The sequence below is a fragment of the Trachypithecus francoisi genome, unplaced genomic scaffold, assembly GCF_009764315.1.
Source record: "Trachypithecus francoisi isolate TF-2019V2 unplaced genomic scaffold, Tfra_2.0 Lachesis_group15, whole genome shotgun sequence".
NCBI classification, from domain to species: Eukaryota; Metazoa; Chordata; class Mammalia; order Primates; family Cercopithecidae; genus Trachypithecus; species Trachypithecus francoisi.
In genome coordinates this window covers 87,249,535-87,263,450 of record NW_022681460.1, presented here as the reverse complement: position 1 = coordinate 87,263,450, position 13,916 = coordinate 87,249,535, and the positions used below count along the sequence as shown (strand labels likewise).

General features: G+C 39.2%; 1 protein-coding gene across 1 annotated transcript in view; it reads right to left on the bottom strand.

Moving 5' to 3' along the window:
• The window catches only part of ARHGAP18 (Rho GTPase activating protein 18), a 195,838-nt gene extending 194,170 nt beyond the window's left edge, over positions 1-1,668 (bottom strand). The window contains exon 1 of the mRNA XM_033235509.1: positions 1,172-1,668. Within this exon, the coding sequence (XP_033091400.1) occupies positions 1,172-1,215 (44 nt within the window). The 5' untranslated portion in view covers positions 1,216-1,668. The remainder of the gene's footprint in view (positions 1-1,171) is intronic.
• Positions 1,669-13,916: the final 12,248 nt, after the last annotated feature.

The following is a 13,916-nucleotide window of genomic DNA, read 5'->3' as shown; positions in this document are numbered from 1 at the left end:
TGCATCACTGTAAGATTTTTATTCTTTTTATTTTGGCTTTGATAAGAAAAAAAGATCCTTCGATGCATCAGAGAAATAATACAGTTATTATTCTGAATGAGTTGTTTTTAATAAGTCTATATTTAAGCATGAAACAAGTGTAATACCAAACTAGGAAGAAGACATTTTTCTGCCCCATTTGATTACAATTGCTAAATGTTAGACAATACTTGTAGATCTACTATTATCTTATTAACTTAGGATTTACTTGGAAAAGTGAATCTCTTAAAACTGCTAGCCAAATTAATGGCAGTGGAAATTGTAGCTATGATTACACGACATTTTGGACAGGTTTTCGTTGGTGGCAGAGTTAGATATGTTTATGCAGCTGCTCTTGGTTTCAGTTCCTACAGACTCCTCTCTTTCACCTTTTTTTAATATGAGGAGCCATATGAAGATGTTGACTTCCACAATTTCCATCAAAAATTGTTATTTTGCAAACACAAAACTACGTTTTGAAAATGTTTCTTTACTTTTAAACCAATGCCTGATTGGAGAAGCCATCCTTCTCAGCACCCAAAGATGACGAGTGTTAATTTTAAATTTTTGTTTAAATGTATGTCTCCTATTTATTTCAAGAGTAAACCCTGAACACGTTTGAGGTTGTGTTGTTTTTTCTTAACAAATAACCAGATAATCATAGTGTGACTATTTCCTCTAGTCAGTCTAAGTTCAATGCTGACCAAGGTTGATGTGAATGTCAAGATTAATTTTTCTCTCTTGGCTATTACCGAAGTCATAATCATCTCGAAAAGGCTATTAATTATATCAGTTTACCTACAAGCATAAAGTACCTTTTCCAAGAACATCCCAGGAATTATTTTTAAAAGGAGAAAAGAAAGTACCCTTAACCTCGTCTTGCAAATGGAGACTTAAATGTTAGGCTCAAGGTAAAATTCTACCAAGTAAATTTTAGAGTCAAGACGGGTGAGTAAGAACACTAATGCTTGTCTTTAACCCCAACCTGAAAAGATTTTTTTTTTTAATCACACAAAGAGTCCTCTTCCCCAGTCTTCTTTAAGAACAAACTAATAGAGTGAGGGCAAGGCTAGTTGAAAGACCTTTCTCAGCTGTATATTTCAAAGCTGGTATGCATTGCAAAGAGAAAAGCATGCAAAGATGCTCTCCTTACCGGAGGTGAAAGCATTGTGCCAGCTCTGTCACTACTGTAACCATCTTCCGCAGGTGGAGAGCAGGGAACGCCAGGGTCCCAAGTGATGAAAAGCGAGAATTAGAGCTCCTGCAAGAATCTTCCCTAAGCACTTTCTTCCGTGACACACCTACTTTGTGGCATCTACGCGCTCTTCACGGCTAACCACAATCCTGTCATTGCGGCTCATTCATCCAGCAGCTGCTGGAAGGACCGGGCTGAAGCGTGGGCACGAGGAGGGGGACACCCGTGCGAGCGCTGAGCCGGCAGAGCGGCTGTAGCCCGCGGACTCCCCGGGCCCTCGCTGCTGCGCCGCTGCAGCTGACCGTGCGAAAGCCGCATGTTATTGGGTAGAAATCAGCTTTCCAGGAACAGGCATCAGCTGTGCACGAGCCCGGCAGCATCTCCAGACAAGTGCTAGCCGGTGTTGGTGCAAACCAAAGCTTGCTATGTGCTCAGAAAGCGGCCCCAGCTACTGAGCATGCTCGGCTTCTACCCAGCTGCTGTTCTCAGAGCCCCTCAACTGTTTACTTCTGTTGATTTGAGAAAGGGAGAATGAAGGAGTGGGCACGAGGGTGCGATTCGGTGAAGGTAGTATCTTAAATCTGGAAATGATCTCTTCCGTATCCCCGCGCCCTTTCCCCACCGCAAAAATAAAATTTAAAAAACAGAGTAAGGATACACTGCTCTGCACTTAGGAAATATTTTTATTGATAGGATGATAGAGATGTTTGAAACCTACCAGTAGCTTTTAGTCTTTCGCTTTCTCCCTGCCCAAACCTCCCAGATCAAGCTTGTGGTGTAAACTTCGAAAGGGTTTAATCCTAACAAATCACTGTTCCTCGAGGATTAAGTATAGAATTGCCTTGTATTTGAATATCTAGGCAATGTGCCACAAATTAATTATCTCTCTACAATCATAATCTGCCTCCTACTAGACAACTTTCTTAAATATTTTATAAAGTAATTGTGCCAGTTTTGAAATTTAGATGTTAACCTATTTTATAATATACATCTTGAAATTTAAGTCTTCCAGATGGTAAGCTTGATGCAAGCAAAGAATGCCTGACTGATTCATGACGGTAAACACAAATCTTTTCTTGCGGCCTTGGTGGATGGCCAGTACTCCATAAATGTTCCTGTGATGATTAATTGGTGAACGATGGGTTAGACCATCTGTTAGTGGCGCTTACAGGAAAGCTGAAGTTCTCGAATTTGGTATGGACCCCTATGCTAACTCTTGACCTTCTCAGCTATTTTGGGCTGGTCAATTACTTGAAGATAGAAATACACTATACATTAAGTGTGCAATATGTAAGAAAATGACTTTTAAGTGCTATTTACATTTTATTATTTTTATTATGTCTCATTTTCTTCTCTTTCTTCAGCCCCCTAAGATGCCACTCTCCAAGTTGAGCCTAATTCAGAGCATGCTGTCTCAGCTACTACTGAAACCAATAACATCAACTCTCCATGGTTTGCAGATAACAAAATTATTTCATTTTGAGAAACTTTTAGCCAGTCATCTCTGCCAAGTACATGGAGGGTGAATCTGAGAGGCTTTCACAGCTGAAAGGGAGCCTGAAAGCTGGGCCTGTGAGAGCCCACAAAGGACATGGGTGAGATGGAGGTCAGGTATCTCTTGAATTCCTACCAGGTGTTTCTCTGGCCTGGCCCATGAATCCAGTTCCTTGGGGCTGGAAAGTCCTCTCTTTCTCCCCTTTTTCTCTGCCCCATCCTCTGACTCTTTTGTTTGTTTTTTTGAGATACGGCCTTGCTCTGTTGTCCAGGCTGGAGTGCAGTGGCACAAACACAGCTGAGACAAGTGCTAGCTGGTGCAGTGTCAACCTCCCGGGCTCAAGCAATCTTCCCACCTCAGCCTCCCAAGTAACTGGGACTACAGGCACACACCACTACTGTGGGCTGATTTTTTTATTTTTTGTAAAGACGGAGTCTCACCATATTGCCCAGGCTGGTCTCAAACTCTGGGGCTCAAGCGATCCTCTCTCCTTGACCTCTCAAAGCACTGGGATTACAGGTGGGAACCACTTACACCTAGTCTTCTTTCTGTCCTTTTAGGACTCAAGTGCTACCTGAGTACCTCCTGACTCCAGAGCAAGCCCACTCTGGCTCCCCTTCCCTGTGCCTTTTCAGTGATACTTGCTTCATTATCTGTAGTGGAATCATACCCCACCATACCAGCAGCTTTGAATTTCTTAAGGGTAGAGACAATGCTGGGTTTTTTTTTTTTTTATCTCTATGTATAATTATATACATACAATTACAATTTTAATTATATAATTGTATACATCTGTGCAGTTACTTGTTTTCACATGTTGTCAAGATTACATGGAGACACAGGAGGAAGTCCTTCTATTGTAATGACCACTTAGAAAATGGACAGAGTTAGTCTAGGGACATTTCTTAAAGGAAGTGATTGCAGGAGGAGAAAGAACCTTTTCAGTATAACCAAATCAAAGATTTCATAACTGGAAAGGAAGATGCAGACCTGCTAAGAACAGATAACTAGGGTGGGGCTGTTTTATAGCTTTTAATCCCTACTTCTCTGTCCTGAACAAAAATAGAAACAAGTGGGGAGACACAACTGCTCCCTGCTATGGGCCCCCATGGACTCGTTCAAATTCATAGCAGAGATTCCTTATTCCATCTACCTCATTTACCATCTACCATTTTTTTTTCTTGCTATTTATTATATTGCAATGAACCTGGTTCTCAAGGGTTGCCCAAGGTGTTCTAATCACCAAAGTGAAGAATTTCTCAGTTTTGATGACAAAAATCATAATTATCACTTATTTGCACCTTATTCTCTGCCAAGCACCACTAAAATCTTTACAACTATCACATTTAATTACCACATGAAGCATTTTTTAGCAGCATTTAATAACAATCTTACATTTTGAATTTATAGTATATAATAATGTGTTTGCTAATATCCAAACCATACAGACACACAAACAATAATTGGTGATGGATAAGGACAGAGAATATTATCTTTAGCTGCTGACAAAACCAAGGCTTTGAGAGCCCAAGGTAATATAACTAATAGGTAGAGCACAGTGTGAATTCCATCCTGTTTAGTGCCAAAGTTCAACAGTCCTTAACCAGTCTAAATTATAGCCTCGCTCCAGAATAGTACCTTTTCCAAGAAAATATGGCTAAAGTTGAAGGCAGGGGCCAATTCCAAGTTGACTTGATGCCATTGGGGCTCAGAAACCAATACCTCAAAATATAGCACTTCAACATGCTGAACCCAAGGAACCTCAAGGTCTGACCTTTCCCATCCCACCTCTAAGCATCTCTCCAGAAGCACAGGATGGATCTGAAGTTCCTTTATCTGTTTAAGATCCAGATCCATCAAGGACAATAGTGTTTTGGTTTTTTCCACCCCCGGTAATACCAAAAATGTAAACACACCTGAACAGACCCTTCACAAGATATCGTCTGCCTCCCAAGATCATTCAGATCCCAAAGTGAACTATTTACAGTTAATTTCTGTTCACAGAGTCATTCATTCTCCCTCTGACATGGCTTGGCTCTGTGTCCTCATCCAAATCTCATCTTGAATTATAATCCCCACATGTCGAGGGAGAGAAGTGATTGGATCATGGGGGCTGTTTTGTTCCCCCCATGCTTTCTCGTGATGGATCTGATGGTTTTATAAGCGTCTGGCATTTCCCTGCTTGCACTTCTCTCTTCTGCCACCATGTGAAGAAGGCCCTTGCTTCTCCTTCACCTTCCACCATGATTGTAAGTTTCCGGAGGCGACCCCAGCCATGTGGAACTGAGGGTCAAGCCTCTTTTCTTTATAAATGACCCAGTCTTCGGTAGTACCTTTATAGCAGTGTGAGAACTGACTAATACACCCTAGTAATCCTATTGCCTCTTAACAGAATTCCTCTTCATTCTGTTCCCATAACCAGTTTTGTCAGGTGGTATATAAGCTTTGAAACCCATTGGACGGTACGTAATCACACTGTGGTTCTCCTGTGTACATATTAATAAATTTTGGATGCCTCATCTCCAACTAATCTGCTTCCTCGAGTTGTTTTTTTTTTTTAGTGAAACTTCATGGGCAAAGGGGCTGTTTTCTCTTGGCCCCTATAATGCCAAATCCTGGGCTTAAACTCTACTATTCTGTCCCACTCCTCTACAAAATTCTTTCCTCTTTTGAATTCCTTGACATCACAGTTTTCTAATTCTATGCCTTTCTTATTTTTCCAGAAAAGTTAAGGCTTCTTTCCCATTCATTCATTCATCTCATTGTTGCTACTTGTAACAATAGTTATCACTTCTTGTGACTTCTGCATTTCTGTCTAACTAGTCATCCTGTTTTAATTTCTTGCTCTTCTTAATTAATTTCTTTTAATTTCTTGCTTTAATTTCTTGCTTTTCTACTTACAGTCAAAAAACCTCTTGTCTGAGATATGCATTTTTTTCTTTCCTATTCAAAATGCTGAAATGATTAGGAATAAACTAAGTTTTGTGGTACAGCATTTGAGAGTTTGTTCCCGGCCCCTTCTGTCTTGGAAACTTGTCTCCCATTATATTCTGCTATGCACTTGACACTCTGGACATGCTTGGTTGCTTGCTTTCACCATGTCACTTGCTATCCCACAGGCCCCTGCCTTTGTACTGCATTTTCTCCTACTGAAATGCAACTCTTCAAGATCCAGAGTACAAGATACTTCCCTCCGAGACAGATTTGCAAAATTAGTATTTCTTCTTTTTATATCTTCATATATGTTGCTTGTACCTGTGTGTGTAAATCTGGGTCCTCCAGGAGGCAGAGCAGCCAGGATGAATTAAACTGCAACAATGACGTCTGAGGAAATGTGTGGGAGAGAACATGAAGAGAGCCAAGGGAGGCTGGGGGAACTATCAGACTATGATGCAAGTATGACCCTGAGTGAAGAAGAGAGAAAAGGGAAGGAAGCTGGGTGCAGTATAGTTATCAAGAAAGTTCAGCAAGGGTGGTGGTAAATCCTCAAGCCAGCCTTTCTTCAGAGGAGTCTGACTTCTTCCAGAAACAGTCTGCCCTAGTATGGCTGCCACTCTCAGTCGGCTGGGAGCAGCCTACAGGAAGCTTGGTTTCAGTATAAAAGCTGTGATGCCTGTCATAAGGGGACCTTGTTCACTCCCTGCAGCTTTATACTCCCTGCAGCTGGAGGGTAGGAAGGTACTTGCTCATGACTGCCATACTCTTTATTTATTACTCATTCAGTATGTCCTAAATTCTACAAGTTATTTACATGAATCTCTTCCCTGCTGGATATAAACTCCTTAAGGACAGGACCTGGATTCATCTTTTTGTCCCACTGTGTGTTTTCCATAGTATGATTCCAGTAGACTGCTGCTGTGTTACTGAACTGCATTCTAGAATATATTGCCTCAGACTTCTATATCTGCAATTCCTTAAAATAATAGGAATAATACACCCCCTAAAGTCAATGAGAACTTGCTTTCATAAGATGTAAGATATTGTTCCATGATTAATATTTTTAAAAAGTTTAATTCAGTCATATTCACCTGTCTTCTCCTGCAGATCAATGTGTCTCCACAAAGAAGTTTGATTCTGAAATTTCAGCATTGATGAGGTAGTGAAGTGGAGCATTTGCTGATTAATACGCAATTTTTCACAAATTTAATCCCCAAGGCAAGTGGATGATTAAACTTGGAGTTAAATTTATAATGCACTTTAGTTTGGGCTGGAGAAAACTATTTCAGACTGGTATGATACACTCTACTATTTCTTCAACATTCATTTTTAGGTGACATGAAAATGGATCTTTCAGGTACAGTTTTTTCAGATAAAAGGAAGATTAATAGTGTTCACTGAGGAATAAAAGAGATTAGAAAAATCTGTGATTATTTAAGGTATAATATGCATGATTAAGCAAGGAGGGAAAGCATGTAAATACAGGTATTTTGGCACTTCGTTATACTTTGTAATGTTCTAGGTACTATCAATTTAGGGTCAATCAATTTATCTATGGTTAGGATATAATAAATAGTGCTTGTATCAGTTATGGTCCAATAAGGAGACAGAAACCACATAGTAATTTGAAAAGAGAATGTTTAATATAGAGAATCATTAACTATTTACAGAGAAAATTACAAAAAGGAAATAAAAATAAATTCAAAGAATACCCTAAGACTGAGTGAGTTTACCCAAGGAAGGAGGCCCTCTCCAACACTGGGACTCAGAGCTCTTTGGAGTGGTTGCTGTCCCCCGGATGGTGGAGAAGTTCACTGGGTTGCCCAGGCTGGAGCTGGTCCACAATCTGCAGGCTGATACTCACAAGCTGTAATTCTCCTGCTGAGGTGCTCATGGGCTAAGCCGGTAGGCAGGACACTGCCTTTTGGGATGCTGATGAGATTTTCTGGGGAGCTACCTGTTGGGCTGCTATAGAACTGGCTGGGAAGAAGCTGGCTGGGTACTGACTGAAATCACCAGAAAACCAGAGTCACCAGCAAGAGGTTTTGTTGAACTCTCTGGGCACCCACAGAACTCACCAGAATCTACCTGCAGCAGTGTGCCACTGAACATACTGATGTGAAGCTAGCTGGGGTGACTACAGAGTTCATCCAAAAGCGCTGCTAGGAGAATGAGATGCCTGGAGAGCCTGCTAAGATGACTGCAGCCCTCCCCTGGAAACTGCTTTGGGAAGTATTGCTGTATCTCACTCACTACTGGAAAGCCTCCTGGAGCACTTTTGGAACCACTGCAACACTTCTACAGCGGTGCTGCTGAAAATCCCTGGAAGTGAGCGCCACTGGGTGTCCTGAATGCCAGTCCAGCGCTGCAGAAGCAAGAATGTTGGGGGAAAAAAAAACACTGGAACCAGGAAGAGACATCCCATCCTCCCTCAGTGTCCCTCTAGCGCCCTCTACTGACAATGCCTAGCATCATGCCTGCTGGCAAGAGAAATGCTTCTTCAGTGTCAGGCGATAAAAGAATGGATTTGGAGCTGAGAGGTAATAAATTGATAACTGACGCAGTCCTTTTGTCAAAATCAAAACTTTGTATTCAAATGCCCTCTTTACTCACTTGTCTCTTCCATTAGTAGATGATATGTGTTTCAAAAGTAAGGATAATTTTTATATTTCATGTGTAGCACAGCTCCTGACACATATTATGTATTTACCAAACATTTGTGAAAATATTGTACTGAATATGTAAATATTGCATCCTGTGCTAAAAGATTCACTTGGTCTGAGAGCACTAGGTCTGTACAAATTTAGGTGGCATAAAGGGAAGCTGTTGTTTTCATTGTTTGTACACAGAAGGAAAATGGCAGCAGTGCTGATTGATACATAGCACACCTGTAGAGTCACTATTTTCTAAAAGTGGATTTTTTTTTTTTTTTTTTGAGACGGAGTCTCGCTCTGCCACCCAGGCTGGAGTGCAGTGGCCGGATCTCAGCTCACTGCAAGCTCCACCTCCCGGGTTTACGCCATTCTCCTGCCTCAGCCTCCCGAGTAGCTGGGACTACAGGCGCCTGCCTCGTCGCCCGGCTAGTTTTTTTTTGTATTTTTAAGTAGAGACAGGGTTTCATCGTATTAGCCAGGATGGTCTCGATCTCCTGACCTCGTGATCCGCCCGTCTCGGCCTCCCAAAGTGCTGGGATTACAGGCTTGAGCCACCGCGCCCGGCCAAAAGTGGAATTTTTTTAAGTCACTAGGAATTTCAGTTAGGGTTGACTGATTGGAAATCCTCCATAAATCTCTAGGGGAAAAAAAAAATCTCCTTTTTTTGAGCAGCAGTACATTCTACTCAGAAATGTACTGCGACAAAAGCAGTTATACTAGTAAGCTGAATGATGTCCATTTCACACAAACTTTAATAACATGGAAAAATGAAATAAAAACTACTGGAATATACGACAAAGGTTTATTGTGCTTAAGTATATATCAACAAGACTCATTTCTTCAACATTTTGATTTAAGGACTGAATTTATGTTGAAGGTTGAATTGCTTGAATGAGTCTGGGAGCTGAAGAATAGAGAGATGAAATTATTTTGTCAATATCAAGCATCAAATAAATGCCTCAAGTAGCTAGAATAAGAATAAAAGAGAAAGACAGATTTACTTTAAGGAATTGGCTCACACAATTGTGGGGGATGACAAGTCTGAATTTTGCAGGGCAGGCTTGCAGGCCAGAGACTCATACCTAATATCTCAATTTGGAGGCAGAATTCCTTCTCCCTTGGAAAACTTCAGTGTTGTTGTTTTTCTTTGTTTGTTTCTTTTTTGAGATAGGGTCTTGCTCTGTGGCCCAGGCTGGAGTGCAGTGGCGCAATCTTGGCTCACTACAGTCTCAAACCCCCTGGGCCCAAGTGAACCTCCCACCTCAGCCCCCTCCAGTAGCTGGTACCACAGGTGTGTACCACTACACACAGCTAATTTTGCTTATTTTTTGTAAAGACGAGATTTCACTATGTTGCCCAGGTTGGTCTCCAACTCCAGGGCTTGAGTGATCCTTCTACCTCAGCTTCCCAAAGTGCTGGGGTTACAGGAGTGAGTTACTGTGCACAGCCAGTGTTTTTTCCATAAGGCCTTCAACTGATTGGATGAGGCCCACTCACATTATAGAAAGGTAATCTGCTTTACTCAGAGTCTATGGTTTAAATGTTAATCATGTCTGAAAAGAAAAATCTAGATTGATATTTGACTGACTGTCTAGGGACCATAACCTAGCCAAGCTGACACATAAAATTAATCATCACAGCATCTAACTTCATTTACAAAATCACCTTAGCAATGGTAACACCAAAAATGTGTGAAAATGTTGTACCGAATACATAAATATTGTATCCTGTGCTAAAAGATTCACTTGGTCTGAGAGCACTAGGTCTGTACAAATTTAGGGGGCATAAAAAGAAGCTGTTGTTTTCATTGTTTGTACACAGAAAGAAAATGGCAGCAGTGCTGATTGACACATAGCACACCTGCCGAGTCACTATTTTCTAAAAGTGGGATTTTTTAAAGTCACTATGAATTTCAGTTAGGGTTGACTGATTGGAAATCCTCACCAGTCATCACATGCATTATTATTTTATACATTTAATCTTTTAGATTTATCAAGATGTAAGATAACTGAGACAGAGAGAGAAACTATTAGCACAGTGTATTAGTCTGTTCTCATGTTGCTATAAAGAACTCCATGAGACCATGTAATTTATAAAGAAAAGAGGTTTAATTGACTCACAGTTCTGCAGACTTTACAGGAAGTATGGCTATAGGTAGGCCTCAGGAAACTTACAATTATGGCGGGAGGCAAAGGGGAAGCAGGTACATCTTACAAGGTTGAAGAAGGAGGAAGTGAGTGAAGGGGGAGGTGCTAAACACTTTTAAACACACAGCTCTCATGAGAACTCACTATCACAAGAACAGCAAGGGGGAAGTCCACCCCCTTGATCCAATCACCTTCCACCAGGCCCCTCCTCCAAAATTGGGGATTACAATTAGACATGAGATTTGGGCAGGGATAAAAATTCAAATCATATCATGTAGAAATCGTAAAGGAAATGTTAACATATAGAATTTAACAAAGCATTACTGGTATAAAATATTATGGCCAAGTGGAGTTCATTGGATGAATGAAAAATTAGGTAAATGTTAGGAAATATGTTTAAACCCCTACATAGATTGAAAGATTAAAAGGAAACTGAACATGTAATTATCATAGCAGAAGCTTAGCAGGACCATTTTTCTGGCCAGAGGAGTTGAGAGAAGGGAACTTTAGGAGTCTGAGAATGTGGGGGGAATCCCTGAAATGAGACAGCTGGGCAAGAGAACTCTCTATACAAACAAATCTGACACAAGCCCCCATTTTAATCCCTGCATGTACAGAACACACCCAAAGAAGCACAGCAAAGTCTTTGGGAATGGAACTATGATATAAAACAGGGACAGATTCACAAACTGGCCTATGCACAGGGTGGATTCATACAGCGTAGCACAGCTTTGGGAAATGAACTGACAGTGGAACCATAGTCTAAGATGGATCTTTTAGTCTGAACGTTGACTGATTGCTGATGGCAGTCAACATTCTCCACAGGAGTTTAACAGGACCCAGAGTCTCACAATATAATATTCAAAATGCCTGTGATAAAATACAAATGTATGAAAAGTGTCACAAAAATCTAACCAATTAAAGGAAAAGTTCATCTACAGATGCCAGCTCTGAGATGACCAGAAGCTGGAATAACTGGACAAAGGCTACTATTCAGAAATCAAATAGACTGAAGTGTTGATGTACTCAACAGAGTGGCTAAATCTCAGCTGCATGTGTTAAGTGAAATAAGCTAGACTAAGAAGGGTACATTCTGTATGATTCCACTTATATGGTATTCCAGAAAAGACAAAACTACAAAGATGGTGATCTGTTAAATCAGTGGATGCTTACGGTTAGGCATGAGGGGAGGGACAGACTACAGTAAGAGTCACAGTGGAATCTGGGGGGCAATGGAAAGTATCTTGATGGTGGTGTGATTACATGACTACATGCATTTGTCAAAACTCAGAATGTACAACAAGCCAGGTGTGGCAGCGCATGCCTGTAGTCCCAGCTGTTTGGGAGGCTGAGATGGGAGAATCGCTGGAGCCCAGGTGTTTGAGGTTGCATTGAGCTGTGATCACATCACGGCACTCGTGGTGACAGAGTGAGACTCTGTCTCTAAGAAATAAAATAATAATTTTTAAAACTTAGAGTTTATAACAAATAGAGTGAATTTACTTTATGTAAATTTAAAAAGAAATATTAAGAATTTTTTAAAAATTACTCTCATGCTTCTGAAGAATGATTGAACTCTATTGACGCATCTCCCACCTTACATATTCATATTGTGGCAGCATTTTCATATTCCCTTGTTTTTATAGCTACAAACCAGTCATCACAGGTAGTATTATTTTATACATTTAATCTTTTGTTTTTAAGATTTATTAAGATGTAAAAAGTTCTTTTCTACTTCTTGCATCTCATTTCCTCCTGAAATTAATGTTCTCCTCCCTGAAGTGCCTTTCTTAATAATTCACTCAGCATCATTTGTAATTTCCCTCATGTTTTGTTTATCTTAATAGCAATTCATTTTGACCTGACATTTGAATGATAGTTTATCTGGGTATAAAATCTAGTTTCTCAGTTAGTTCCTCTGAATATTTTGAATATATTATTTCACTGTCTGAGAAGATTTCACTGGTAATATTTCACTGGTATTGATGCTGTTTATAAGTCATTATTTTGCCACATTACTTAACATCTCCTCTTTGATATTCAGTCATTTATCTGAGTGTGTATTTAGTTTTGCTATCCTGCTGATTACTTGATTTGACTTATGAATCTTGGATTCTATCTTTATTAAATTCTGAAAACTTCTATTTTACATCATTTATAAAATTTGCCTCTTTTCTATTTTCTCTAATGTCTTCTTATGTAAAACCAGTTATATGTATGTTGAACTTTCTCATTCTATCTTTCATGTCTGTTCATTTTTCTTTCACATTTTCTATTTTTTATAATGTGTTGCTTTCTGGATCATCTTCTCAGCACAATTTACCAATTCACTAGTTCTATTTCTAAATATAATCATATGTTTAATCTATTCAATGTTTTAAAAATTCTAGTGACTATAGATTTATTTTCTTAAATATAGATTTATTGTTCTTAAAATTACCTGGTAACTTTCATAGTGATTTATACCTTTCTCATATTCTTGTTTGTTTAGTTTGTACTGCTTTAATTATTTAAACATAATCATTTTATAGTTTGTGCCTGATAATCTTATTCTTGATGTTATTCTTGGGGTTTAATCATATCTTTTTTTTTCTCTGCTGACTGTTTTTGTGGTGCATCATTTCCTGTGTGTTTTAGAATTGTAGATTGTAAACTTATCTTCCCAGGACTTTGTAGTGAGAATCCTATGTGATCTGATTTGACATACCACAGGATTGTAATTAATCCAGCAATAAAACTTATGTTAATATATACAGTTACTAGACTACAGAGATGCAGTTACCAGACTACAGAGATGATGAAAATTCAAACCTGAAACCTGTGTGATTGGGTTCATGATTATAAATTTATAAGAAATGTTTTTGTTTCTTCATTTTTTTCAACTACAGCCCTGGCTAAGACTAAAAGTTTTCCTCATCACCTACCTGTGCCAGGGACAGAAAAATTTTAGGCTACTTTTCTCTATGTGTGTATATAATTTCAATTGCTTATCTTTCTATAGACCCAGTTCCTTACATGCTATCTCAGCATGAAATTATGTTCAGTTAATTTCCAAGCCTCTAGTTTATTGAGATTCACATGCCCCTCTCAGAAGACTGAAATATCAACTCACACTTAATCTTGTTGTGTACAGTTCTCTTTACATTTTTGTCTTCTGGAGATTTCCCTCACTTTTTTGTTAGGATAAGTATGTATTTTTAAATTAAATTTACTATCTTTTATCCATCATTTCTATGTATTTGTATATGAAAGATTTTTAGTTTATGTAGACTGCCCTATTTTCAGAAAACCTTCGATTTCCTTTATATATTATATTTAAAAATATTAATTTGCATACATTTTTATAGACACAAAATATTTTGATATTAATTTTGAAGTCATTTTAATGGCATCAGATAAGGACAAAAGTTACATAACATGGCCAATAAATGGTTCATGTTAAAAGACTAAAAGCCTAATCACAGGTTAAT